The 26,313-nt window shown below is 39.2% G+C and overlaps 7 protein-coding genes across 13 annotated transcripts; 5 read left to right on the forward strand and 2 right to left on the reverse strand.

Annotated features, from left to right (window-relative positions):
- The first annotated feature begins 121 nt into the window (after positions 1–121).
- LOC140782834 (OVARIAN TUMOR DOMAIN-containing deubiquitinating enzyme 3) lies at positions 122–3,805 on the forward strand. 4 transcript variants are annotated; one of them, XM_073129643.1, is made up of 9 exons: positions 122–469; positions 970–1,077; positions 1,159–1,270; positions 1,393–1,480; positions 1,589–1,652; positions 2,481–2,586; positions 2,676–2,730; positions 3,159–3,212; positions 3,485–3,805. In XM_073129643.1, exons 2-9 carry the CDS (start codon positions 1,050–1,052, stop codon positions 3,626–3,628), a joined length of 651 nt encoding a protein of 216 aa, XP_072985744.1. In that variant the 5' UTR covers positions 122–469; positions 970–1,049; the 3' UTR covers positions 3,629–3,805. The 4 variants fall into 4 exon arrangements, with proteins under 4 accessions (XP_072985744.1, XP_072985746.1, XP_072985747.1 ...); XM_073129645.1 differs by having other exon boundaries at positions 124–469; positions 979–1,077; XM_073129646.1 differs by having other exon boundaries at positions 337–469; positions 2,686–2,730.
- A 491-nt stretch (positions 3,806–4,296) lies between these two features.
- Positions 4,297–6,625, forward strand: LOC140782835 (reticulon-like protein B12). Of its 2 annotated transcripts, XM_073129649.1 has the most exons (6): positions 4,527–4,736; positions 4,814–4,896; positions 4,975–4,994; positions 5,330–5,541; positions 5,917–6,106; positions 6,191–6,625. In XM_073129649.1, the coding sequence occupies exons 1-5, from the start codon at positions 4,670–4,672 to the stop codon at positions 6,093–6,095; spliced, it is 561 nt and encodes a 186-aa protein (XP_072985750.1). In that variant the 5' UTR covers positions 4,527–4,669; the 3' UTR covers positions 6,096–6,106; positions 6,191–6,625. The 2 variants fall into 2 exon arrangements, with proteins under 2 accessions (XP_072985749.1, XP_072985750.1); XM_073129648.1 differs by having other exon boundaries at positions 4,297–4,736; positions 4,814–4,994.
- Positions 6,626–6,993: 368 nt separating this feature from the next.
- On the reverse strand, positions 6,994–10,546 carry LOC140782832 (mitochondrial uncoupling protein 1-like). 3 transcript variants are annotated; one of them, XR_012107960.1, is made up of 10 exons: positions 10,258–10,531; positions 9,745–9,963; positions 9,559–9,637; positions 9,332–9,465; positions 9,158–9,256; positions 8,963–9,067; positions 8,296–8,370; positions 8,047–8,140; positions 7,692–7,960; positions 6,994–7,336 (listed from the first exon to the last, which is right to left on the reverse strand). XR_012107960.1 is itself a non-coding variant. In XM_073129641.1 (9 exons), exons 1-9 carry the CDS (start codon positions 10,330–10,332, stop codon positions 7,313–7,315), a joined length of 897 nt encoding a protein of 298 aa, XP_072985742.1. In that variant the 5' UTR covers positions 10,333–10,546; the 3' UTR covers positions 6,994–7,312. The 3 variants fall into 3 exon arrangements, 1 of the variants encoding a protein (XP_072985742.1); XR_012107961.1 differs by having other exon boundaries at positions 7,303–7,336; positions 7,692–7,778; XM_073129641.1 differs by lacking the exon at positions 8,047–8,140 and having other exon boundaries at positions 7,692–7,778; positions 10,258–10,546.
- A 409-nt stretch (positions 10,547–10,955) lies between these two features.
- LOC140782833 (proliferating cell nuclear antigen-like) lies at positions 10,956–12,664 on the forward strand. Its single transcript, XM_073129642.1, has 4 exons — positions 10,956–11,608; positions 11,706–11,858; positions 11,951–12,048; positions 12,191–12,664. Exons 1-4 carry the CDS (start codon positions 11,290–11,292, stop codon positions 12,410–12,412), a joined length of 792 nt encoding a protein of 263 aa, XP_072985743.1. The 5' UTR covers positions 10,956–11,289; the 3' UTR covers positions 12,413–12,664.
- A 657-nt stretch (positions 12,665–13,321) lies between these two features.
- Positions 13,322–17,427, reverse strand: LOC140782831 (pentatricopeptide repeat-containing protein At2g39620). The gene is made up of 3 exons (XM_073129640.1): positions 14,232–17,427; positions 13,918–14,042; positions 13,322–13,818 (listed from the first exon to the last, which is right to left on the reverse strand). The coding sequence occupies exon 1, from the start codon at positions 17,378–17,380 to the stop codon at positions 14,624–14,626; it is 2,757 nt and encodes a 918-aa protein (XP_072985741.1). The 5' UTR covers positions 17,381–17,427; the 3' UTR covers positions 13,322–13,818; positions 13,918–14,042; positions 14,232–14,623.
- Positions 17,428–17,531: 104 nt separating this feature from the next.
- LOC140781592 (uncharacterized) lies at positions 17,532–21,815 on the forward strand. Its single transcript, XM_073127643.1, has 7 exons — positions 17,532–17,863; positions 17,972–18,178; positions 19,357–19,426; positions 20,024–20,355; positions 20,693–20,834; positions 20,929–21,054; positions 21,229–21,815. The coding sequence occupies exons 1-7, from the start codon at positions 17,842–17,844 to the stop codon at positions 21,608–21,610; spliced, it is 1,281 nt and encodes a 426-aa protein (XP_072983744.1). The 5' UTR covers positions 17,532–17,841; the 3' UTR covers positions 21,611–21,815.
- Positions 21,816–23,059: 1,244 nt separating this feature from the next.
- LOC140781317 (O-fucosyltransferase 19-like) lies at positions 23,060–25,807 on the forward strand. Its single transcript, XM_073127252.1, has 8 exons — positions 23,060–23,449; positions 23,881–23,953; positions 24,059–24,129; positions 24,256–24,344; positions 24,452–24,584; positions 24,697–24,917; positions 25,012–25,488; positions 25,567–25,807. Exons 1-8 carry the CDS (start codon positions 23,060–23,062, stop codon positions 25,805–25,807), a joined length of 1,695 nt encoding a protein of 564 aa, XP_072983353.1.
- The last annotated feature ends 506 nt before the right edge of the window (positions 25,808–26,313 follow it).

Below are 26,313 nucleotides of genomic sequence, written 5' to 3' on the forward strand. Positions count from 1 at the left end.
TCGCATTGATCCGGACAGCAGTTTGCAAATGGCCGGTAACTAGAATTATCCTATAGCTATAGAAATGACAACTCATGTCTGCTAGACCTTATTTGATGGTCAACAATTTGCAAGCTCATTCGTATTGGATCATTTCCCTACAAAACAAAGGATGTTAGCTCATTCGGGTCTACATTCTTTTACCTCCCGGCGATTCGATCTGGTTGAACTCGCTTAACATGCACCGATGCGGCGTAGATGAAAGTCCGATGTGATGTGATCATCTGCTGTGGCTTTAAGACCTTGTTAATGTTGTCTAATAAAATCTTTCTAGTTGACCTTCGTCCTCTCCCATTGAGTCATTCTGTCAAACACTAGAGGGGGGTCACGTGCCAGTGGATAGAGAGAGAGAGAGAGATAGATAGGCGAGCAGTCCAAGCTCAAATCCGCACTCACTCACCAATCCACGAGGTTCTTTCCTTTCGGCACGGTATGGAATATGAATCCCATCTTATCCTCTTCCTCCTCGCGCTCCCTTTTTTTAGTTTCTCGGCATATCCTATTCTTCTTCTGTTCAATCGGTTCTTCCTATGCTCATCTAGTCGTGAATGCCGTCTTTGCGTTTCCCACCCACTTCCTTTACTTCCTCAGTATGAGAACATGCTTGGATTTTGTATAATGTGATGACAGTTCAATTTTCTTTTCTTTTCTTTTCTTTTCTTTTTAAGAAAGTTGGCGGGATCATTATGTTGTTCGACTGGACACACTATAGGAATCATACATCATGTAGAAGAAAAAAAACAACTTAATATTTTCATTTTTGTGACCTTTTGCTCGTATGCTTGGTGAGCGTGCTCAATTAAATCTTGCATGTGTACTTTTCTTGTCTACGTTTGATGGTTGTCCGATATGAACAGAAGATTGTAATGTTACAACGTCTCGTTTATCAATTTCAATGCTTGGTCGGCTCATTTTTTATATGGGATTTAGGTGTTACAGAAGAACTTCCTGGACGTTTTGCTACGTAATTTTGGCAATTTCAAGAAGGAAACTGTTTTTCTTTTACTTCCATGGCGAGCAGCTGCAAACCTTCGAATGGTACTTTCCTCACTGCCCCTCTTTTTGTGAAATATATCAATCGACAATTCCTTGATCTTTCTTCTTCTTATTTGGTTGTAGAGGTTCTCCTTCAACAGCTGAGAGATGGAACTGCTAAGTTTGAGCTCCTCAACTTGCCAAACTTTGCAACTTCAAATGACCCTCCCATGTTCGCCAGAATCAGCTCCTCACTGTATGCTTTTTCTTTCCTTTTAATTTATTTATTTTCTTCCCAAGTTTTTTGCAAGGTCTTGAATGTATGAAAATATGAAAGAAATGGACCATTTCACTTGCTGTATTCACTTTGAAATTAAGGAGTGGGAAATCAGCAGCAATGAAGAAAGTGGAGCATTATTCAGTTCAGAAGGTGACAGGTGATGGCCGTTGCATGTTTCGAGCCTTGGTAAATTAATGGATACTTTGGATAGTACTCTAGTTTGTTTTTGCATGCTGTTGTTTCGTGAGAAACTAAGAATTTATTTCTCCTTGAACCTCAAAATCATACTTACAGGTAAAAGGAATGGCAAAGGGCAGAGGAATTACATTGACCCCGATGGAAGAGAGAGATGATGCAGGTAGGCTGGATCTGTAAGATCATCTTTGTTTAGTTTTCTAGCATATAAGTTTTTGTTTCTCAGATTTTATGTTTGCTATCATCGGTATCCTGGCATATAATGTTATGCTCATCTCTAAAATTTGAAGTTGGTTGGAGATATATATATATATATATATATATGTTAAGGCTGTAGAAATTTGGTACAGATAGCAGTGAAAAATATGTTAGTGTGTATTCTCACACCTATAGATTAAACACATACGGTTATACTAAAATAATGAATCCTATGAATAAGGATGTCCATTGGAAGCATCTCTCTTACTTATGATGATAAAATCATTTTATATGCTTATCTTGTTTATCTTTCAGCATTCTTCCGTCTTTGTTTTTATTATGGCTTATTTCCTTTATGTATAACTAAAATAGAAGTCAATCAAGCACCAATTTTAAGCTGGTTGAAATCCAATCTGTACATGATCAAGCAGAAGCTTCAATTTGACCTTAACTATAGTACATAATTAAAAAAATGGACAATGTTTATTATTCAACAGGGATATTCTTAAACTGCATTTCATTGTTATTATTATTATTAACATTAGTTGTTCTTATGAATTTTCAGAATTAGGAGTTTCAAGTTCCCTCATGGGGTTGTCCATATGTGGTGTAAATCCAGATGGATAACGAAATTTCTCTTTCTTTTTTCTAGTCAAAATCTGCATTAACTGTAGTCATTGGTTTAAATTCTTGATTCATGAAAGTGAGCTGCTTCCATTTCCGATTCTTCAATTATACTTCAACATGTTGACTTTTCTAATCTTCTTGATGTATTATTACTGTGATTCTCAAGATGATTTGCGGATGGCTGTCAAAGAAGTTATATGTGACAGTGAAACAGAAAGAGTTAAGTATGAAGAAGCATTAATAGCAATTACAGTGGAAGAGTCTTTGAAACGGTGAGCTCCTCTGCAGCTATGGGTGAGTTATAGATGGTCCAAAGATATGTATCTAAACTAGAAGTTAACTATTACCTACTATTTCGTAGCTATTGCCAGCGGATTAGACGATCTGACTTTTGGGGAGGCGAGTCAGAACTATTGGTAACTGTTCTTACAATTTGCACAGTTGTTTAAATTATGTTGTGAGACAAATTATGTATCAACTACAGGATATCCTATATATGTGTTTTTCTGTACAGAGACTTTGACATAGCTTGATTTATATCTGTGGTTATCTTCTGATATTTTTACAGGCAATAGAACTGTCTTTCAATAGGTGAGTATTTTAGACAAAAGTATTTAAACTAGTATGTCGAATTTTCATTTGTAGACTTTCTCCTGCGTTCTGACCTGGTTGATTTAAGCCTCAAATGTTGTTTTTCCTTTTTCATGTTTTGGAACTTTTGAATTCCTCGTGATGGATGTATGTTTCTCTAAATAGATTTGAATAGTAATACAACTATCTCTATACAGGTATTTCTATATCTTGGTTGGTTGAATCTAATTTCTGACATTTGAATACATTTCAGGTGTTGTCAAAGTTGTGCCACCAGCCAATCACTGTGTATATACCAGAGCATGAAGTAAGTTACCAGTTTCATTTGGAGGTTTTAGATTCCTCTGGAGATGTTTACAGAATTTAATATATTCATTATGTTTCATTGTCATCCATATTGTTTACTTAGTAGAAAACAGTTTCAGTTTCATTTATCAAGCTTCACACTATGAGCACAATAGATCAAGGGAGTTGAGAATTCTTTTTTCTCATAGTCATCGGCGGTCACTCTCTAGGCAAACTGGCATTCCAGATGCTTCCGATTATATCATCTTATTAAGTGAAGTTTGTTCATGACAGCATACTGGAGGAGGATGGAGCAACGGATTTATACCTATTGCCGAATATGGATCTGAATTTGCAAAGGGCTCAAGAAAAGTGAAGAAGAGGGTGCCAGTCAGACTGTTATATAGTGGGAAGAACCACTACGATTTACTTGTTTGAATTTTGGAACTTCATGGAATTTTATATGCTTGGTGACAGTAATGACCAAGTTCGATTTGAAGTGAGTGTACCAAATAACTTTCTGTGGGCTGTTTAATTTTACTGAGACATCTGCACAGGTGTTGATTTTGATTTCAACTGGAGAAAAAGTTGTATGAATGGTTCTAGTCCTTCTAACTGGTATGTACTAGGAACTGTTTATAACATAGGTTTACGTTTAACTGATATGATTGAAGCTTCCCCCCCCTGCGCCACTGCGATAGATGCAGCTATTTGCTTCAAAAAACACTTAACTTCGGGAAGTCTTATCATTGTTGTATATATGCTTTCAGGTATATAAATACGTAAGAATGTATCGAGTGATACATTTTTTTTTTTAATCTTCATCTTATATTCGTACTAAAAATTTGGGGTGCTTGCTGATCTGGGGATTAGTAGGTAGTTGGTCACAACATCATGACATATATAATTCTTTAGCATCACGAGGCAAATTCCGTCTTCCAACAAAATAGAATCCTTTTTTTTTTCCGTTTGTAGACATAATGCCCAGATAAGATTGGGTTTATTATCTCATTCATGCACCTCCCATTTGCTGCCTTGATACTTTTGCCACTGAACTATCTTGTTGTTTACGCTAATAAAAGAAAAGGAGAAAAGAATAAAAAGTTATGCTTATAAATCAAGGAGGTGCAAGTGCTGAAGCAGTCATGGCTGTCGAAACTCTAATAAACGACCCCACTCTCTCTCTCTCTCTCTCTCTCTCTCTCTCTCTCTCTCTCTCTCTCTCTTTATCATCCCTTATCCAAAAAATCTATTAAGGGAGAGAGAGATGATTGGGATGATAGCTTTTTCTTTTATATGTCTTTTAATTTTAACAGCCTGTTTGGATTCCAGCAGCCCCACCACCAGCAGCAGCAGCCCAGCCACTTTTCTTCCACCTTCAAACCAACCTCCCCTCGATCGCATTCGCACCACCGGGTCAAAAGTTAAACGGAAATACAAAGCCACTTTCCACATCGTTCCCAATCCGAGATTGATCCGATGGATTCCTCCATCCGATCGGCAGGTAGCCCGAGATCCCTACACGAGCTCCTCGGGGGAGGAATCGGTGAGTAATAATTTTTAGGTTTTGCTTCCAATTGCTAGGAATCAATTAGGTTTTATAGTGGAGTTCGTTTATTCCAGTGGCTGATGTGATGCTTTGGAAGAGAAGACATGTAACGATCGGTACACTGCTGGGAACTCTGGCAGCTTGGGTGGTGTTTGAGGTATCTGGATATACTCTGCTGTCGCTTCTCTCCAATGTTCTATTGCTCTTGTTGACCATTCTTTTCGTATGGGCAAAGGCTGCTCAAATTCTCAACAGGTATTTCCGATTATGTCCATTTGTTGCTATTCATCTGCTTCCTTTTATCTTTATCTTTACCCGCAATATGTGGCATTTCTATGGTCAAACTTCATTTTGACTGCGACAGCATTAGAATGATATAATTTTAGCTAGTTTATTATGGTCATATGATGTTCTTGAAGGTCTTCTAGCCATATAATGTCGGGTGTGAATCCAAGTTCTTTCTTCTTCTTTTTTAATCTATCTTCTCTTTCAACTGTTTCCTCTAAAGCTCTTCCTACACTCAGTCAACTTTCTCCTATTTCTATTTCTATATATGTGTTAATCACAGTTACAAGCTGATGTGGGTGCAGGCCTCCTCCACCTATACCTCAGATGCACATCTCAGAAGAAGTCATAAGGGAAGTAGCAGCTTTCATGCATCCTGGTATCAATATGATGCTTTCAATCTTTCACGATATTGCACTGGGAAAGGACTCGAAGCTTTTCTATGGAGTGGCTATATATTTATGGTTGATCTCCATCGTTGGCAGTTTGACTGATTTCCCTACTATGATTTACACAAGTATGGGTCTCTCATGGCATTTCCTAAAATTTCTAGTGCTAGCATAATAATATGAAAATGCTACTGTCTTGTGTCTCTGTGGAATAACTTAAGTGAATTAATATTCTTGACTTGGTATATCATTTTTTGTCTGAATAATTTGGGGGCTAACTAGGAGTAGTTTGTGGAGTTTTATTGCTCTTTGAAGGATATAGAGGCATGTGTTTCCACTTCCAGATGAGCATGAGTAGGTAACTTGTATTGTTGATCATTTGGTTGCTGATATCTGCTGCTTGTAATTCGTCAGAAAAAGGTTTACTTACAGAAATTAAATTTCAAGAATGTAATGACTAACATATAATCCTGAGTGATAATCCGCTCAGTGGCTTAATGCAGGTCTTATTATTGTTCTAACCATCCCAGCACTATATGAGAAATATGAAGAATGTATTGACAGATACATGAAGCTAGCATACATGGAGGTTTGGATGTATGAGAGAATATATGAGAGAGTATCCATGAAGTGCTTTAACAAGATCATGAATTGCATCATAGAGATACTGAAAGAAAGCTGATGCTACATTTGGTAAGAAATCTGGAAATTTGCCCTTGTTTTCCTTCTTTCATCTGTCACACTCACACCGTAGTTCTCAATGTTTTGTGGCCTCAGGATCTTGACCACTTTGCGGGCACTGCAATTGATATCTAATTGCTTGTAAAGAGGTAAACTGAGAATAATTTCTTGATTCCTAGAGCAAAGTATGGTAGAAAGGAGTGTGCTGCTGGTACAAAGGGTATGTGCTCTTTGAAACTGAAACAATTGATGACCTAGGTTGTACTGCTGGAATTCTTCTCCATTTGAGTGTGTGGTTATAACTGATTGTACAGTTAATTTTTCTTTTTCTTTTTTCGAAGTCGTGCATTTGTTTGTGACCATTCATATCGGTTTAACTGATCCCCTTTGTACCTTTAGAAGGGATCTACTAAGCTCAGTCTGAGGTAGGCATGTACAATATATTTGGGTTGCTTGGGTGCAGATGTAACTTGAACATACTTCCTGACTCTTGATTTGCTCTTCGCTGCCTAATCTAATCTTCTTGTTATATTCTCAAGTAGAATAATACCATTTGCTTAGAAAAGAACGGCGGCATTCTCTTAAGAAGAGCATTGATGCCCTCGAAATTTCCATAGAAAAAGGGGTCACCAGTTCTAGGATGCATCATGCTAGCAGAAATTAGACCACTAAAAGTTCACTCGAGATAATAAAGCAGAATGTTGAGGGCACTGCCGAGGAATACCGGGTATCACTGCTTGGCTAGGGTGGCCCTCTCTTCCTTTTCTCTCTTCCTTTTCTCTCTTCCCATAGAAATGAATTTAAGTACATGTAGATATATATACACATATTGTGTTTGGTATTTCCTGAAAATTCGTGCAAGGTATGAGCCAGCCACTGTTTGCTATGACAACGTGAAGTAACATAAATATTTTGAAAATTCCATTGATAATCTATAGACAAGCAACAAATTATAGTTCAAAACAAATATTGTTCTGTCGCAGTCGAGAAAAATACTGATCTTGCTGTCAGTTCTTATACCCAGAAAAGGGATGATCAATAAATGAGATGAAACTCGGATTGAAGCCTCCAAGCAACGTGTACAACAAAAAAGATTGATGAAGTCTGGATGTATGGGCAGATCATTGACAATACTAATGCACAACAGCAATCAAACGGGCAAACATTAATCTGATCCGCCCAGCAACTCGTCAAAGGCGACTGTGTCAATTTGGTGATTTATCTCATAAAGAACTTTTTAACCTGTACATCCAGAAGGCAAAATATGGTTAAGGCATTTTCAGTAAAGAAAGTCACTGATGGACTGATGGCAGAAGCGCAGGGGTGCTCTGATGTAGTGAGCGAAATGAAAGACAAATTTCTCTTACATTATGAAGGGAAAGGTAAGAGAAGAATATGTGTTAGATGCTCAACGAGAAGGGTGCTACAAATTGAGCTATTCCTTTTAAGTGAAGATAAAGAGCTGGTTCTATAGACACGAACTAAAGTATGCTGTTTATTTCGGCTACTCAGAGATCTTCTATTTGGCTCTTCAGGCTGTCTAAAAAGAGAGAGAATGCCAGCAGAAGCATGTGTTACTCTACTAACATAATAATACCTGCTCCAATGTCAAGAACATAATCACATTCCATGATCCTAGCCGGCCAAGATTTGGAATGAACCCCTTATAAAAAGCAGAAGGTCCCTGAGAAAAGAAAAAGGGAAACTTTAGTCTCATAGCAGATCCAATAAAAGGATATTGTTTACTGCCCACTGTCCGTGCTATGAAAAAGAACCCCAATGGTTATTCTTAGAGTATGTCTTATCAGCTTCTCTCATGTGTAACTTGTTAGAAGATACAACGATCCAGCACTACTTTGTTCACAGCTGTGTAGCATTAATGAGCAATCAGTATCTGATGAGCATAACACCAAACTAGAAATTTCTCTGTCTGATAATATCTATCTTATTACCTAGTTAACCAGAGAGAATTCAGCTCATAAGCATGCGGTAATTGAATTTTCAGATAACTGTACAATTATCCCGCTCTTATTTGCAAAATGAACTCTGCATTTACCAGTCAACATGGAAGAATTAATTGCTATCAACATTATCATCACTGCTTAACAAGTGATGATACACGTACTGTCAGCAAAATTTTACTGCCAAACCAGTTCAATTTAGCAATTATAGGCAGAAAATAGGGGAGGAAGTGGACGTACATCATTTTTCAAAGTCTTGATGAAACAATCAAGTGTACTTTTATAAGTTGAATCTCCCATCATTCTTGATTTCACCTGTGAAAAGTCATTTCAGTCTGCCAGGTTCAGCAGATTTGTATATACTCATATATCTACTTACCAAAAGAAAATAGCATAGCATAATATACTAGTTAACAGCAATCCAAATGCATGCTTTAGATTGGTATTAAATCAGAAACTATAAAGATGCTAGACTGACATCAAATAATCAGAAGACCGAAGAATCTTTTTGCAGATAAATATGTGAAAGTCGAACAATGTAACAGAAATAAATAGAATATGTAAATGGGGTCTGGGCTACAGTAAACAGGTCTTCAAATGACAGGCATCAAGGTGCACATTACATATTGGAACTTGCCATAGTTTTAACAGTTTGTAAGCTTCAATTTAATTGGCATCATGTTTTCACCTGTTACTGAAGCAGGTAGCCATCACCAACAGAGTTAAGGTCCTTAAAAGTTAAAACAACTATCACTCACAGTTCTACTACAAATTACCATGTATTTACAGCCTCCTACAGAATTTATAAGCAAACAAATGTAGATGCATTTCATCATAGCAGATCAGTCATCGTAGAATGAAGCTTGGTCAGAGTAGTATAGTGATGGATCGGTAAAGTAGTGGTTACCACGTCAATTGGAGAACCAATACAGACAGCAAAAAATCCAGCACCCAATCCAGCTAAGAGATGAGTGAAAACATTGTCAGTGAACCCAGGAATTTTCAGAATCGTCTGGACCAATAAAGCAAATATAAGCAAATAATAACAAGAGCTCTATTAAACATCAAATTATACTTATGGTCACTCATCAAACAGATGCACCTGCTTCACTTGATCATAGCTGGCTAATTCGGCAGCATTTATTATGGCATTGCGTGCAACATTAGGGCCAAGGCCAGTCCACAGAGCCCCAAGTCCTTCCTAGAAAGAAGAAAATGGGCAGGTTCATAAAAGATCATCACTTACAATTGCCAGTATTAACATTCAAACAACCACCTGTCTTATAATTGTAGCATAAGCACTTAGTGCTCCAGAATAACGTCTTGGTACACCAGATGGAAGCTTCCCTTCAGCCTGAAGTCGTACTTTCACAAGATCGGTTGGATTTGCCACCACGATCGCAAGTGCGCCTAATTGAATTACAACACATCCACTTTAGTATGTCAGGAACGAATTAACACAGTCAGAAATGAAGCATTTGTGAGTCATTGCGTGACACCAACCGGTCGTAAGACCAGCAAGAATTTTCTTCGACAAAGGGATGTCTCCCACAAAATTATCACCTACATAAAAAGCTTTAACCTTCCAAGAAGACAAACAGTAAATGGATCAGACTGAAAAAGAACAAAAAATAAATCCAAGTAAAAAAAAAAATTAAACCAAGAATATTAGAACAAAATGGAACTCACTGGCTCATATAATCCAATACGGAGGCCGCCATAAAGGCACTGGCGATGAAGCCCAGGTATGATGCCTTTCCACAGTGCGACCAACCCTTCTTCGCGAGCAATGGTCATGACTGTGCCCAGCAGTCCTCTGTATTTGGGCACACCTAACGCATCCCCTGCGACCGCTTTCTTTTGCAGCTGAAGCCTCACTTTAGCAGTGTCCAGAGGAATGGTGCATAGCTAGAGAAAGAAATAAAATGTAATAGTAACACGAGAGAGTGACAAACATGACGTGAACTCCTGAAGAAGTTAGAGAATGTGGAATTGATTCCACTCTACCCTATGCTTCAATTAGATGTTAATCACAGCAGATGCAACTGTAACGGAGAAATTGAGATGACTTGGATCAAAATGTCAAGATCTGAAAAGTGTGACCAAACAGATCTAAGCTACTCGGCATGGGGAGGAGATCGCTAGTTACAGAGTGGAAGGTCGGAGGTCCGTTGGGTTGAGGAGGGAGTGATGGAGCCTTACCTCGGCGAAACAGGCGGCGATGGCGCTGCTCACGAATCTTCCAGCGAAGGAGATTTCCGATCCGTGTTCGGACATGGTCACCGACGATCCGGTGTATTCCGGCAGCGGACGGCGATCTAATGCCGGAGAATGTGGGGGAACGAAGAAGAAGGTCAAGGATGTTAAGTTGCGGTTAGGAGAGACGGAGGTGGACGAAGAAATCTTCTGAGGGAGGTGGGTTGGTAACGTAAGGCCGTGGAATCTTCAAGGGGAGAGGGAAGAAAATTGAAACGACAACATTTGCGGGTTTGATGAAGTATTAAAAGGTCAGTCAGTTTTAGAGTCCCACGAATTTTTTAATTTTTTTTAATAAAAATTTCATTTAGATTCAACTCAAGCAAAGCCAAGACTAAAATGACTCACATTTTCTAAGATCATATAAATTGTTCTCATCCAATCTTATAGTAAATTTGAGTTGAATAAGCATGATGAGAAAAGTAGATATGAAATTTTACATGTTTGATACAATAAGTCTTAAATTTTATGTATATATTTCAATCCTTTCTAGTCTGGCTTAAAATTAATTTTGAATCAAAACTAATGCATTAAGCTTGCTTATTTATACTTGATTATGTGGACAGCCCAAGCCCATCCACAGCCAACAGGTACTGAACTGATATCACTGTGTATAGACTGTTTTTGTTCCTTATTAGTAGGTTGCACGTCATTTTCTCAAATCATTTGTTGAATGATGCGTCAGCGTCAAACGGCTGAAGATAATTAATTGCATCTGGAAATTTTCTTCGTTTCATTTTGTTCTTAGTTTTATAATTTCGCGGCAATTTGGGGTGAAAAAATCGGAGCTATGGCGGGAAAGCATCCACTTTCCCGCCAAAACCCCGCCTCTAGCCTTTATAAACAGCATCCCTAGCCTTCTTCGTCCCCCCTTCTCCAGCCCCCAAAATCCACCGCACCTTTCCGCCGTTAACGCCGGTCTTTCGAAGGAAAGCACCAAGAAAGTATACGCATACATAGTGATCAAAAGCGTCGGAGATGTTGGAGCTTCGATTAGTTCAGGGCGGCCTCCTGAAGAAGGTGTTGGAGGCGATCAAGGATCTGGTGACCGACGCCAACTTCGACTGCTCGGCCACGGGGTTCTCCCTCCAGGCCATGGATTCCAGCCACGTAGCGCTCGTCGCCCTCCTCCTCCGCTCCGAGGGCTTCGAACACTACCGCTGCGACCGCAACCTCTCCATGGGCATGAACCTCAACAACATGTCCAAGATGCTCCGCTGCGCCGGCAACGACGATATCATCACCATCAAGGCCGACGACGGCGGGGACACCGTCACCTTCATGTTCGAAAGCCCAAGTAAGCCAACTTGGCTTCTGGGTTTCTTGTGCATTTTAGTAATTTGGATTCAAATACTTGTGTAAATGATTTTAATACCTTGATTTTGATATCTAAGATCAAGACAAGATTGCGGATTTCGAGATGAAGCTTATGGACATCGACAGCGAGCATCTCGGCATTCCGGATGCCGAGTACCACGCTATTGTGCGGATGCCATCCTCGGAGTTTGCAAGGATATGCAAGGATCTCAGCAGCATCGGAGATACTGGTTGGTACCTTCTTTGATCAAACGCTTCGCTAGTCAAATGTCTCTGCAGTCTTGATATAACCAACCTTCCTTATCTCTCTTTCGGGTTTCAGTTGTTATCTCTGTGACAAAAGAAGGTGTGAAGTTCTCTACTGCGGGAGACATTGGAACCGCCAATATTGTTTGCAGGCAGAATAAGACTGTTGACAAGGTTAAAAATGAGTTCAATGTTAATCCATTCCAGTTTAGATTAACGCATTTAGCTTTTAATCAGTATGTTTGTAATATGGTTTAAATTTTTTTATTCTTTTTCTCCTGCTTGATTTCCTAACGAGATTCTTCAACCTATGCAGCCAGAGGAAGCTACCATTATTGAAATGCAAGAGCCAGTGTCCTTAACTTTTGCTCTGAGGTATATGAACTCCTTCACCAAGGCAACCCCATTGTCTGAGACCGTCACCATCAGCTTATCTTCCGAGTTGCCGGTGGTGGTCGAGTACAAGATTGCAGAAATGGGTTACATCAGGTTCTTCTTAGCACCAAAGATCGAAGAGGATGAGGAAATGAAGCCATAAACGCCAAAGAGAGCGAGGAAGAAATGAACTCTTATAATCTAATCTTGTTTTAGCCTATTTAAATTTTGCTTGGGCTGTTCATTGGTTTGCCATTCAATTCTAGAGGCCAATTAGAGTTGCGACTGTTTGACTATGGTTGTGAAGTTTGTACTGGCTTTATTTTTATTTTTATTTTCTCTTCTGTTCCTGAATCTTGACTCTGCCTTCAAATGATGAATTGAATGCCAAATGTGACAGTCATATCTTAGCATATTCTGCTAAATGTCAAATGAACCTCTCCAAAGCATCTCTTGTATAATACAAGAATTGCAAACCAGAGCACATTGTCATGTCTCATTGAAATTTTGATGATCAAGGATCTTGTGATTTAAGTCATATTTTGAGGGATACTAAGATAATGACGATGGATACTTAATCTTCTACTGTTAGACTACTATTGTAGTGATGATAGAATAAGCTGTTAGACTACCCCTTTTTCTTCTATATAAAGGGCTAACTCCTATATGTAATGTAAGAGGTATTCAACTTTAGTGTACTAGAGTTATAATTTCAGCAACCTTCATAATTCCTGCAACATTCTATAATATTGATCAGACAGGATAAGTGTCTACCTTAAATATTTCTTTGCCTGATGAACTTTTCTGTGATTTAGCAGTGCTGTTCCTTTGGTCATTGTGATTAATTCTCCGAGAGTGAAAATTAGAGATAAATCTCTTCGTTGACTATATTGAATACAGTGCTGTTCTTTTCACCATACATGCCAGAAGTTTCAATGATACAAAAGTTAAAACGGCAACAGATGAGGTTGCCTTGCCGGATTTCACTACCTGCTGTCATTTATAAAAAATGTTGTCAATTAGATGAAATCGAAGCTGCCCACAAAAACCCAGTCACCGACTCTAGACAAGATGCAAAGAAAATGAACCTTCATACTGATCAAGTGGTACATTGAGAACGCGAGTATGCTCTAACCTCAGTGTGATGAAAGGGGTAAAGATACAAAAAGTAAATATATAAATAACAAGTAAGCAACACTAAAAGGACAAATAGAAAAAAAAAATATTACAGCATCAAGAATTTTAAGATTTATGACTATTGAGGCGTGCAACTGACCCTTTTTTATCTAAGAAATGAGCAGTGCAAAGAGACCTTGCCTTCCCGTGTTCAAGATCAAGAAGGTCCTCCAATAACAAATTCTTTGCGGCAAAAAGCAAATACTCTGAACCAGGACATACTAGCACTTGTTGGCATCTGCTATTTAATTGAAGAAAGAGCAAACTATTAGCAGCAACCTACAAGAGATAGAAATAGGCTGAATGTTATTCAGCATCCATTAGCCTTTGATACTGCACAGAAGAGACTTGCAGCTTTCCAGTACAGTCTATAACCAACAGTGTGCTTGCAACCTGCAAAGTCATAGTAGGTAATACAATTTCCAAAAACTTATTAGTAAAACAATTCATATATAAAAAGTACCAAAGGTTGCATAAGCCAGAATGTATTACCCTGAGCCACGAGTATTATGTCCTCTAGTTGCTTGAGACAAGCAAACATAAACCATGCCATAAGCATGAGATTACTCACATCTGGCACAATTTTAAGGTATGATGATGAACAGCAATGACAGATGCTGGACAATCAAATTATCAGTGTCAGAACTGACAAGGAGAACGAGACATTCACAGGCTTATTACAAGAATGTGTAACATCCTTCTTTCAAAATCATAACTAGTTATCAAGTAACTAAACCTTGGAATTTTATGTAATAATGTAAACACACCAATAGGATGAGAAAAGAAGAGAGGAACGAGAAAGTTACCATTTGCTTGGGCCTATTCCGAGAAGAACTTAAGACAGCCCTTGCCTTGTTCAATAACAACCTCCAACTTGCCATGCCATGACTTTGTGGCCATTTATTGGAATGATCAGCTCTTGATTCTCAATAAGGAATCACCAAAAATCCTTGCATGAGCATACACCATTCTCAAAATGGTGAAAACGACTAGCATCTTGGACAATTATCTTACGGTTGGTTATCTTTGAGACCCATTTTGTCACATTGTGGCAGTCTTCCACAGACACGGCGGTTCTTTATAATTTGGATTGCCATCCCTGGTTCTGTATTTATAAGAGCAAATGATATGGCTAGTTGTTCACTATGGCCATAAAGGAAGGCTTCCTTCTCCACATTATGTAGCACTGAACGTGTATCTAGCTCATCTTCTCCATCTGAGCTTGCAAATCATTCCATAAGTCACACATGCTCTCGAATTGTGGGTGTGATTGATCACCAACTCTAAATGCATGAATGATGTTCTTAATCTCAACCCAACTGCAGCCAGGTGTCTTCTTTAGCCGTGTCTCACTCATCGCTGTTCTCATCTTTCCAGCATCAGACCACCTTCCAACCTGAGCATATATATTTGAGAGAACCACATAATGAGCAGCATTTGCAGGTTCTAGTCTGGCTAGCTGCTTCAGTGCAATTTCCCCGATTTTTATGTCGGAATGCATTCTGCAGGCACCCAATAGAGCTCCCCAAACACCAGCATCTGGAGTCATTGGCATTCTCTGGATCAGATTCCAAGCTTCATCCAACTGACCAGCGCGTCCCAACAAATCAACCATGCAAGCATAGTGTTCCAGGTATGGCTCCACTATGTTTTCATGTCTCATCAAATCAAAAATCTTCTTGCCCTCAGCAACTAAACCTCCATGCCTACAAGCTGAGAGGACTCCAAGATAAGTCACTGTATCTGCCTCTATGCAACTGTCTTTCATATGTGAAAACAGTGAGATTGCACTATCACCTTGCCCATGTACGGCATAACCAGCAAGCATCACATTCCAAGATACAGTATCTCTATGGCTCATTTGATTGAAGAAGTTCCAAGCATAATCAAGCCTTCCACATTTTGAGTACATGTCAAGTAGACAGTTACCCACAAGCACATTAGACTCAAACCCGGACCTTATAGCATAAGAATGGAGAGTCAAACCATCTCTTAAAGCAGCCAGGTATGCAGTTGCTGGTAATAGGCTCACAAGAGAAACTAGGTTGGGCTTGATATTTTCAGCTCTCATCAGGTGGAAAGCTGATATTGCATCACTTGCCTGTCCATTGTGCATGTATCCTGCTATCATTGTATTCCATGAGATAATATCTTTATGAAATCTAGTGGCATTGAACAAATTCTCAGAAGATGGGAGGTCCCCGCACTTGGCATACATATCTATAGTTGCATTTTTCAGATGAAGATCAGATTCGAACCCATACTTTATGACCATCCCATGGATGCAAGTACCTTCTCTAAGGTTATTTAAGAGAGCATAAGCTGGAAGCACACCAACCATTGTCCCTGGTTCTGGCTGTTTTCCCTCTGAGTGGAAAATTTGGAACATCTTCAAAGCCTTATCTGCCTCCCCTATCTGAGCATACCCATTAATCAAGGCATTCCATGTTATAACATCTCTACTCTCTAAGCCATCAAACAGAGCATGCGCTGATTTAAAGGAACCACACTTGGCATACATAGCTACCAGTGCGGTCCCCACTGAAACATCCAAAACTGTGTCAGATCTCAACACAAAGCTATGTATGCTTTTCCCTAGATTCAGCTCCAGCAAATCTGCACAAGCTGGAAGAATACAGACAAGTGTAACCCTGTTGGGTTTGATTCCTCTCATTTGCATTTCTTGAAAAAGAGATAATGCTTCTCTTGGGTAACCAGCTTGGACGAATGCAGAGATCATGGCAGACCAAGCAATAATATCTTTGTTCTGGATCCCATCAAACAGTAATTTCGCCTTCTCCATGTCTCCGATCTTTGCATACATTGTAACAAGTGCTGTATTGACTGCAACATCAAAATTTATTTCTCTCTGGACTGCATACCTGTGAATGTCCATCCCCCTTTCTGAGTCTGCGAGCTCTGCTGCAGCTGAAAGAGCACTCACCACAGACACCTGATTCAACTTTACATTTGATCTTCTCAATCCATCAAAAAGATCCAGAGCATCCATAAATAAGCCATTATGTACATAACCTGAGATCATTGTTCCCCAAGAAACATCATCCCTATCATTCGACATCCCATCAAAGAGCTTTCGAGCAACCTCAGTTCTCCCACATTTGCAATACGTATCAATCAAACCATTAGAAACAACATCTGAAAAGCATCTCCTAGTAACAAAACCATGAACTGCTCTGCACAACAAATGATAAGACAATTCACAGATAGCCGGAAGCAAGTTAAGGATGGTTACCGAGTTGGGTAATTCACCATTCTCCTGCATCTTCCTGAAAAGCGTCAAAGCTTGGCAAGGACTACCACTCTGTGAGAACCCAGAAATCATCGCATTCCATGTGACGGTATCCAACACAGGCAATGAATCAAACAACTCGCGTGCAGTTGTAACCATACCCAACTTGCAGTACATATCAACAAGGCCAGTGGCAATAAAGACATCACCAACCAATCCTCTTCTACCAACTTCCCGGTGGATCAAAATACCATTTTGCGAGTCGAGAGCACCAGCGCAGGCCTTCAACACAAAGGTGAAGCTATACTTATCGGGTTCGATTCCGCGCTCCAGCATTCGATGGTAGAAACTAATTGCCTTCTTGTGCTCGCCTGCTCTGGTGTAGCATCTGATCATGGAGTTCCATAAGATGACGGTAGGATTAGGAGAGGAGTTGAACACAGCGAAAGCTGAGTCAGGTCTGTGGAATGAGGAGTAGGAGTTAAGGAGTAGAGTAAGAATGGAGTCGTCGGAGTCGGAGTCGGCGCCGAGGAGTAGAAGACGAGCGTGGATTGGAAGGAGAGAGTTGAGACTTTTGCATGAGCGAAGAAGGTGAGGGTAGTCGAAGGAAGTGATAGAACTAATGGAGGAGAGGGCGAAGGTTCGAGTGGATGCTAAAGCTGTCGGAAAAGAGAAATAACGAGGCAAGCGGAGAAGGTTTAGCATTCCGACGACGACAAGGGAGCAGAGAGAGACATAAGAGGCATAGAGGCATAGAGGCATAGGGGCATAATTAATAAGTAAATTTTTAGTGGCTTATCCGGGTCCGAAAGCCCAAAAGGCTTTTTTAAGTAGACAAATGTAGCCCAGATCGATTGGCTTCCGCCTCGAGGTCCCACCCCAGCCTTCTTAGCTGTTAAGGAAACGACGAAGCGATTACCTTCGTCCTTCGTTCTTCAGCAACCAAATTCTTCCAACTAATTCCTTGTTTCCGCACTTCACATTGCCTGACCGCGTCCCGGTGAAAAGGAAGTCTCCAAGGCAATTATTGACCTTGAAATGTCCTGTTCCTGTTCTATATAAACACGTGTCAGGAATCATCGTTTCACAAGTCCTTCCGATTCTCGCGCTCCTAATCACGCCTTTCTCCCTCCTCTCCCATCTCTCAAGTAGTCATCGAATCCAAAATGGAGCAACCTCTACTCTCAGGTACACAAATCTCGCTATTTTTTCTTTCACTCTCTCTCTCTCTCTATATATATATATATGTATATATATGTATATATCTTAGAATTTCTCGGAATCGTGGTTGATAAGGGGAAGAAGGAGCAAAGGGGGGGGAATCGTGGAGATCGTACCAGTACCTGGGAAGGAGCTCATCCTTGCACGTGCCGCCACCGGTGCCGTGGGGAGAAGAAGTGAGCATAGAGGAGGTTCGATCGGCATCCGCCTTCTCCGATCGCTACTATCCACCTTCCATCCACGCCGCGCTCGTTACCTCTCCCGAGCCCGATCATCCCAGCGGTATATAATTATAACTATGCATCTATTTTTTCTCGCCGTAGTACGAAGTCAATTTCTTTTCATAATTTAGAAGTTAGAGCGTACGGTTTCTTTTTAATTCGCATCAAGCAAGTGCTTTGAGTTAAGCCATTAGGTTTTGGCGTGATGAGGTTCTCTCATATTATTACATGGTATATTACTAAATTAATTGCTAGACGAAGCCTCCTTTTGTACCTGCAGCGCCCTTGAATTGTGTACAAAAGGAAGATCACGAAGTGGAAAAATGGAATCTTGTAGGGAAGAAGAAAAAAAGAAAGCATGTTTTGTTTGCAAACGACAACTTTGTCCCTAGGCTCCAATACTACCAAGCCATCTAGATATCCCAAAGAGAAACTTAGTAAAAGAATTAGTAGAATGATAGAGTAGCTAAAAGTCTGTTTGTTATCCAAAGAATGATCGGGCTCAAAAATAAGTAATGTTGGGATTTGTCAGGAGTCTCTTGAGTTGAAACTTCGTTAGTTTTCCTGGTGATAAACTGCATTGAGAATTTGGCCACTGATAAAGAGATATTCAGAGTTTTGGTATATTTGTGGATTTGAGGCACTTGAATTATACTCTACCAGAGATAATTTTGTAAAACTCAAACTATTTAGGGCCATTAAGCATCATGTAAGGGTTGAAAATCATGAGATGAATTCAGTTAACCTGGCTAATTTGTTACACACTGAAAATGTGAAGCAGGAATGTTGTATAGGTATAGTTTTAGAATACAAAAATCCAGTGATCAGTGAAGACTTGTGAGATGGAGTAAAGCAGATCGGATGAAAGGTATTACAAGCCATTCTATGATGACAACAGGGAAGTGGCCCAGTAACATGATTATGATAGCAACTGTTCGACAGAGCAATAAGTACAATTCAGTGCTGAGCTAAGCAATTTAACTGACAAAAGATTTAATTTGATTTTGACATTTATGTTATATGCTAATGAATTTGGGCAGGTTTTTTTTCCTCAATGTTTATTTTGACATTTGTATGTAAGGTCAAAGATATTGTCTTGCCATGATATTACCACCTAAAAATGTTCTTTCTGCTGCTGTTATTTTCATTACTATGATGCTAACTGCTAATGTTACCGTTATGATTATTGTCATTATTGTTAATTTTCAATTCCCTTTCCTTTGTGATCATTTACACCAGACCAAGCAATTGTTTCTCAAGGAGTATATGGTGGTTACCATCCTGGATATACTTCAAAGGAATTTGGGAGGTGGGTAATGAAAATATGAAATTTTATTGCAAAATATAATTAAATGGTTTCTAAATACTGTTTTCTTGTTCTTGTCATATATTCGCCGTTGCTTTGTAATTGAAAATGTCTGTCTCCAATCTTCACTGATATGCAGTTTTAGTTCCAGACTATATTGATATATTAATATGTTACAAACACTTACAGTGAATTTGGACACGGAAACCTCATTTCACCCTACTCTGTTAAAAAGACATCCACTTGAAACCTCTTGCAATTGTCTCAAAATTTCTTGACATCTTTTTTTAACATAGCAAGTCGTAAACAAAACATAAATGCTTGGATTTACTTTGACATCCTACATGCGAATTTAGGGCTTAGGTTTCAAGAATTTTTTGGACTAGAAATCTCTTGTATGTCCTAATACACTGATACTCCAGATTAATGCCAATTTTGTGGAGCAGCACTTGGAATTTGTGATACTTGTTCATAATGTGTTGCTAAAAGTATGTTTCCCTTTGAAGCCTTATTCTGTTCTGTGTGTCCCTTGTTTTTTAGTTAGTCGTATATAATTTCTGAAAGTGGTAATTTCATGATAATGATGAAATAATCCTATAGGGAGATCTTGGATGAGGTGGAGATCAGGCAGCTACTTATCGATCATGTTGGACATCGTTGTTGTTGGGGAAGTCGACCTGCTCGTAGGTGGAAAATATGTGCCATTGAAGACTGCAATGTGTATGTCGGAATGCTAGAAAGTTTCATAGAGGAGAGGGAAGCTATAACAGAAAAGGAGCCATACTTAGGTGGGAAAATTGATGGAAGGGATAAGGGACCAGAACTTGGAATATGGGAACTGGATCTGAGGTCTGAGTTTCCATATCTCTTTATACCACACAAAGAAGTAAGAGTTAAGGTTCCTCATTCTGAAGCTGTCGAGAAATGCTCAGGTAAGATTCTTTTCACTGATGAGAGTAGATTTTGTTCTGTATGAACCTTGTTGCAGAACTTTAAATTTACAGTTAGCTACTTTTCCATCTAGTATCATGTCCATCAAATGATCCCAAAATTTTGAATCTTAGTATCATTCATGATTTCTAGACCATGAACTTCCTGATTCTTGGTATCCATTTTTATGGAAATCCTTCCTGAAGTAAGAAGCTGTGTTTGATTTAGCTAAACCATAAGCATAGACATTAATTTAATGCTTTCATGTTATTAGAAGTCTTCTTTTGCTTTCTAATTTTAGGCTGTAGCTCCAATGTACTATTCATGTAAAATTGACAGATTGCGACAGTCGAGGGGGGATAGCCTGCCCCATGTGCAATTCTGGTCAAGAGAAAGGATTTTATAAGGAAAATCAGATGAGTCAATGCCCTGCATGCTATGGGAGGGGTTTGATTGCTCATAGAGATGGATCCGATACAGTGTAAGTGCATCGTTTTAGTGTAGTACAACAAAACGGTTACTGCATCAAACTTTCTATTATGATGCTCATTTCTCTTCTACTTTTATTTTGACAGATGTACAAATTGTAGTGGGAAGGGAATTCTGCCATGTGTAACATGTGAATCACGTGGGCTAGTAAAATGCCAGACGTGTGGGGGAAAAGGCTCTCTTCTCACTCGCAGCATTGCTCTTGTTAGATGGTATGTAGGCCTCTGTTTTATAAGGATATTCTTGTTCCAGTTGCAATATGAGATTGTGAGCTGATGACAAGTTTAAAGAAAGAATACGGCTTGTAAAGTCACAAACTTTTTAGATGCGAACTTGAAAGAGCTGAGTTAAATAATTAATTCCTGTTATGTTGATCTTTGTGTCAGGAGGACACTTTCGAACAGAAAGGTTTGTGCAACAAGTGGTGCCGCCTCAGTTCCTGAGGAAGTCTTCCATAAAGCCAGAGGGGTCCAACTGTGTAACATTCAGGCATATCAGTGCACTCCTGCCTTCTTTGCTGATTCCTATCTCCTCAACAAGTTCTCATCAGAAGTTATTGCCAGCCGTTCTCCTATTCCAACACCAGCGAGGGTCATTTCGGAGAGGCACATAATCTCCGTCGTGCCAGTCACACGTGTTACAATGGTTCATGGCAAGCAATCCTTCAGCTTTTATATCGTCGGATTCAGCAGAGAGATTTTCTTAAGGGAATACCCTTCAAAGTTCTGCTGGGGCCTCTGCTGTTGCTTTGAGTGGTTGAAAATATAAATATTCATCATGAAAGCAGAGGAAAAAAATTTCTGCTCTATAGTTGTGCTATCCTTTTGAATTATTGATCGAGAAATCTGTTGACTGTATGTATGTGATTCTTATTATTACTTATTTGAGGTGAAGCATCTGTCTACCTAGTCAATTTGCAAGATTATGTACCTTGAATATTTATTATCTGTTCGAGTTGCATTTCCTGTCTTTATTTGGTGTGTTTATATATATATATATATTGGTGATTGATGGATGAGGTGTTCCTTGGGATGGAATTTTTCTTTGACATGCCGGAAAATCTATAATTTATGGCACATCTTGGGACAAATAGCGATTTAGTCGTTGTGGGCTTTTGTATTAGTTGCATTTTGCTCTTTCTCACAGAGATTTGCACAGCTTCTGCAATGGCAAGCTTGACTTGATATACACATATATATATATATATAAAGGAGTGCTACACGTAGAACTACTACGGGGAGAAGAAAGAGAGAGTCAATAATCATTGCCGCGTAGAGGACATGCATAACAGCACATCACACCAAACACTTGATAAGCATTTACTTTTCTATTCTAGTTTAAATTAATAAGCATACAAGATTATAATATCAGGGATATCCACTTCAAGATCTTACTGTCTCCAAATTTCACTTAAAATAATAGTCTTCGTTTTGCTTTGTAGCACGGTATTACTAATTTTAACTTATAGAGCTGAGTTTTATACAGAGGTGAGAGCTTAATTAGCCGGTTTGAATTGAAAATATTTTTTAGCCTAAGTTTATCGTCAAGTTTGAATTATAATTATTTTAATTCAAATTAATTTTGAGTTCGAACCTAAATAAGTAGATTAATAAGTAATTTTAAGTCTTAATTAATTCAAGCCTAATTTTAAGTTTAATCTGAATTAAATCAATCTTATTTAAGGTTTAAATTAAGCTTAAAATAAGAAAAATATAAGTATTATAAAAATATAAATTGATAGAAATTCTCATATATTTAGAAAAGATAACATAACATTAAAATTCAAAACTAAAATCTACAAAAATAAATTACATGATAATTTACTTAAACAAATTTTAGAATATAACAAACGTATAATATAATATGTAAAATATTATTAATATTATATATATATTATATAATGATTTCGAATTTTATCGAGCCTAAATGATTGAGCTGGCTCATAATCAAGTTTAACTCGAAATTATTTTTAAAAATTAAGTTTGGTTCAGCTAATTTTTGAGTCGAGCTTAATCGAGCCGGAGCCGGCTGAATTATTTTGACAGCTCGAGCTTTAAGATCTTTATATCTTGGCGAGATATAATTCTCTTTTAGTTTGAAACTATATTCAGTTAGAATATCTAATTTATCTCTATCTAATTCAAATTCGGTTACGACGCCGTAGACACCACAAAATAAAGCACCTTCGCTTCCCGCTGCTTCTCTCAAACCCTGACGATGGCGACAACCCGCGGCGCCGCCTCCATGAGCACTGCAAACGCAACGAGGCGGCGGCTGTCGGACTCCGTGGATTTAGAGAGACAGATTCTATCGGAGAAGGATAATGACGGCGGTGATGGCGGCGCGCACGAGCATGATCCAGACTTGAAGCTGTTGTTCCTGCGGAGGGCAAGCGCCATGGCCGGGAAGGTGGCGAGAAGCGGTTTGTGGTATGTGATCTCCCTCGCCGTTTTCACGGTCATAGTGTTACGGTGCGCCAACCGGATCGATCAGTTGGGGAAGAAGCATAATATCGTGGTGCAGCAGACCACTCCTCTGGATGATGTCTTCGCTTGGACGGATGAGAGCTTCATGAGCCCACCCAAGCGCCGTGATTCTATACTGCAGGTTCCAACATGCTCTTCATTATATAATCTATTTTTATAGTTTTCTTTTGTGATTCTTTCTACTGTATATTGCCATACATATTTCTTTTTCTCTCTCTCTTTTCCATACTTTTGGTGCTAATCTGAACTGGCTGTTTTTATAACTTGTTTGGAGTTTTATTTTGGTTGTTTTGACTTGTCGATTTTTGATATCTATATACTGATAGTAACAAGAGTTGTTTTTCTTTTTATTTTATTTTATGTCAACCTTACTCTCGCCCGCCTGAAGCCAATCCGAATCCCGGCCCGGCTTTTCGAGCCAAAAGTCCGAACCCGCCCATTACTATGGAGAAACTAAAAAATATTAAATCTTTTTTGACGTAGTTATTTATACCCATACATTAATCCCCCATGACCATTTCTTTACGTACTCGCAACTTTGATGCTTCACAGATACCTGACATCTGGATGCAACCAGAAAGCAATGGCTACTCTCGATGTATTCAACGGCCAAGCAATCACATCAGTAAGTCCTTAACTTAGTTCTTGTATGCCCAACTCTAATAATTAATAATAGCATCTTCTCCCAATTCTGACTGCTTTGTTTTTCTATCATCTGTTTCCAATTTAGGGACTAGTAATGCTACAAATGGGTACCTCTTGGTTCGCTCAAATGGTGGATTGAATCAGATGAGATTGGGGGTAAAGTATATATATATATATATATATATGTGTGTGTGTGTGTGTGTGTATATCTGTAGTCCTCTTCTCCGTATTTAATTTAGATGTTCCTTTCAATCTCTGGCTCGCCAATTTACATCAATGCAGATAAGTGATATTGTTGCCATAGCAAAGATTATGAATGTTACACTAGTCATCCCTTCCTTGGATGACAAATCCTTCTGGAAAGATCCAAGGTATGGTAACAAACTACGGTCCATTGAGATAGATATATGAAGATCGAATTAAGAAGACTAATTCGAGGCCTTCATTAATTATTTAATTACCCTGACCAAATCTGCAGTAAATTCGAAGACATATTTGACGTGAATCACTTCATTAACGTTTTGAGAGATGATATTCTTATAGTGGAGGCCCTGCCACCCGAGTATAGAAGCATGAAACCTAAACAAGTAGCACCAGTTTCGTGGTCTAAGGTATCCATCCATCCATCCATCCATCTCTAATCCACTCGGTTCCTAATAATTGAATAGCTTGTTAATTGTGGTTCTCTGACAATGATAATTTCTTCTCTGTTTTGGACATCAGACTTCTTACTACGAAGAGCTTTCCAAAACTTTCAAGGAGCATAAGGTGGTGAACTTTACGCATTCAGATAGTCGGATTTCGAACAACGACGTTCCTCCTTGGATCCAGAAGCTGCGGTGCCGTGCGAACTACGAAGCACTTCGGTTCGCAGAGAAGATTGAATCAATCGGAAGGAAAATAATAGATAGGCTATCTCACCCTTATATTGCACTCCATCTCAGGTGATCAGAGATCTTTATGATGATGCCTTAGGGGCTCATATACAGGTAGATAGATATAATGTAACATACCGTTCAATATGGCCGGGTTTCGCAGATATGAGAAGGACATGCTCGCATTCACAGGGTGTGATCACAACTTGGCATCAGAAGAGGCAGAAGAGTTGAGGTTGTTGCGGCACTCAGTGACTCACTGGAAGGAGAAGGTGATCAACGGCACGGAGAAAAGAATTCGAGGCGGTTGCCCGATGACTCCCCGGGAAGTTGCTTACTTCCTTAAGGCCTTGGGGTATCCTCCCACAACCATCATCTACATTGCAGCTGGCCAAATCTATGGGACCAATAGCATGGATGCTCTCAGAGAAGCATACCCGAATCTTCACACCCACCACACATTGGCTACCGCTGAAGAGTTGGAACCTATCCTCAAGTACCACAATAGGCTGGCTGCAGTGGACTACATGGTATCACTCAACAGTGATGTGTTTGTGTTCACTCATGATGGTAACATGGCTAAAGCAGTGAGAGGCCATAGAAGATTTCAAGGATTTCTTAAGACCATCAATCCTGATAGGTATTTATTATTACTATTATTGTTATTTGTCTTAAATTAAACAAGCTGTGAATTCTGTGACGTACGTTGTGTGTTCAGGCAAAGCTTGGTGAAGCTAATAGATGAGCTGGATAAAGATGAAATTACATGGAGTAAGTTTGAAGAAGAGGTGAGGAAGGCTCATGCCAATAGCAGTAGACTTGGAGAGCCATATGAAAGAAAACCTGGAGAAGCACCCAAACTGGAAGAGTACTTCCATTCGAATCCTCAACCTGGATGCTTGTGTGAGAATGGCGAACAAGGAGAGGAGGCCCAGTTGAAGTCTGAGGATCACAACTGAAGGTCCACAATATATAAAAGAAACACAAGAAATACAAGAGATGGACACCACAACACCTCACACGCAGATGCACAGCTTTAACTGGAAAAGTGGATAGCCTGGCGAGACAGAGACTCTTCCAGGCTTCCAGTTTTGCTAAAAGCGGAGCATTAATTTAGTTTAGTAGTTTAGGTATCGTAGGATAACCTTTTTAAGTTCTTGTATAGGAGAGTTGTGATAATTAACTTCACAACCGATTAATCGAATGGTGTTGAGTGAATTCTTGATTAATCTAATTTGCTCATAATCTCCGTAGAAAATATCTTTTACTACGTACCTTCATCCGCAAAATAGCAATGTTAAACAATCTGGATACCTTGTGTGTGTATTTATACACGTCAATGTTTATTAATATCGAATGCAGTGTTAATTTATACGGATCCAATTACAGTCACCATTAAACCCAAACCCAGAAGCCTACGCCCAAGCCCAATCTTTTTCCATCTCAAATTTATACGGTAGGTTTT

Source organism: Typha latifolia, chromosome 2 (genome assembly GCF_019914945.1).
Source record: "Typha latifolia isolate L0001 chromosome 2, TyphaL0001v2, whole genome shotgun sequence".
Classification (NCBI taxonomy): Eukaryota; Viridiplantae; Streptophyta; class Magnoliopsida; order Poales; family Typhaceae; genus Typha; species Typha latifolia.

Bases quoted from the DNA above. Each gene is read 5' to 3' on its own strand.
- LOC140782834 (XM_073129643.1), top strand. From the start codon at position 1,050: ATGGCGAGCAGCTGCAAACCTTCGAATG. The intron at 1,271-1,392 runs GTATGCTTTTTC...TTTGAAATTAAG, and splicing joins GCCAGAATCAGCTCCTCACT to GAGTGGGAAATCAGCAGCAA. The intron at 2,587-2,675 runs GTGAGCTCCTCT...ACTATTTCGTAG, and splicing joins GTGGAAGAGTCTTTGAAACG to CTATTGCCAGCGGATTAGAC.
- LOC140782835 (XM_073129648.1), top strand. From the start codon at position 4,670: ATGGATTCCTCCATCCGATCGGCAGGTAGCCCGAGATCCCTACACGAG. The intron at 4,995-5,329 runs GTATTTCCGATT...ATGTGGGTGCAG, and splicing joins GCTGCTCAAATTCTCAACAG to GCCTCCTCCACCTATACCTC. The intron at 5,542-5,916 runs GTATGGGTCTCT...GGCTTAATGCAG, and splicing joins CCCTACTATGATTTACACAA to GTCTTATTATTGTTCTAACC.
- LOC140782832 (XM_073129641.1), bottom strand. From the start codon at position 10,332: ATGTCCGAACACGGATCGGAAATCTCCTTCGCTGGAAGATTCGTGAGC. The intron at 9,257-9,331 runs GTGGTTGTTTGA...TCTTCTTTCTAG, and splicing joins ATGCTACAATTATAAGACAG to GAAGGACTTGGGGCTCTGTG. The intron at 7,337-7,691 runs GTATTATTATGT...CTGGATGTACAG, and splicing joins TGTTCTTGACATTGGAGCAG to GTTAAAAAGTTCTTTATGAG.
- LOC140782833 (XM_073129642.1), top strand. From the start codon at position 11,290: ATGTTGGAGCTTCGATTAGTTCAGGGCGGCCTCCTGAAGAAGGTGTTG. The intron at 11,609-11,705 runs GTAAGCCAACTT...TTGATATCTAAG, and splicing joins CTTCATGTTCGAAAGCCCAA to ATCAAGACAAGATTGCGGAT. The intron at 11,859-11,950 runs GTTGGTACCTTC...TTCGGGTTTCAG, and splicing joins CAGCAGCATCGGAGATACTG to TTGTTATCTCTGTGACAAAA.
- LOC140782831 (XM_073129640.1), bottom strand. From the start codon at position 17,380: ATGCTAAACCTTCTCCGCTTGCCTCGTTATTTCTCTTTTCCGACAGCT.
- LOC140781592 (XM_073127643.1), top strand. From the start codon at position 17,842: ATGGAGCAACCTCTACTCTCAG. The intron at 19,427-20,023 runs GTGGGTAATGAA...ATAATCCTATAG, and splicing joins ACTTCAAAGGAATTTGGGAG to GGAGATCTTGGATGAGGTGG. The intron at 20,835-20,928 runs GTAAGTGCATCG...TTATTTTGACAG, and splicing joins AGAGATGGATCCGATACAGT to ATGTACAAATTGTAGTGGGA.
- LOC140781317 (XM_073127252.1), top strand. From the start codon at position 23,060: ATGGCGACAACCCGCGGCGCCGCCTCCATGAGCACTGCAAACGCAACG. The intron at 23,450-23,880 runs GTTCCAACATGC...GATGCTTCACAG, and splicing joins GCCGTGATTCTATACTGCAG to ATACCTGACATCTGGATGCA. The intron at 24,130-24,255 runs GTAAAGTATATA...ACATCAATGCAG, and splicing joins TGAATCAGATGAGATTGGGG to ATAAGTGATATTGTTGCCAT.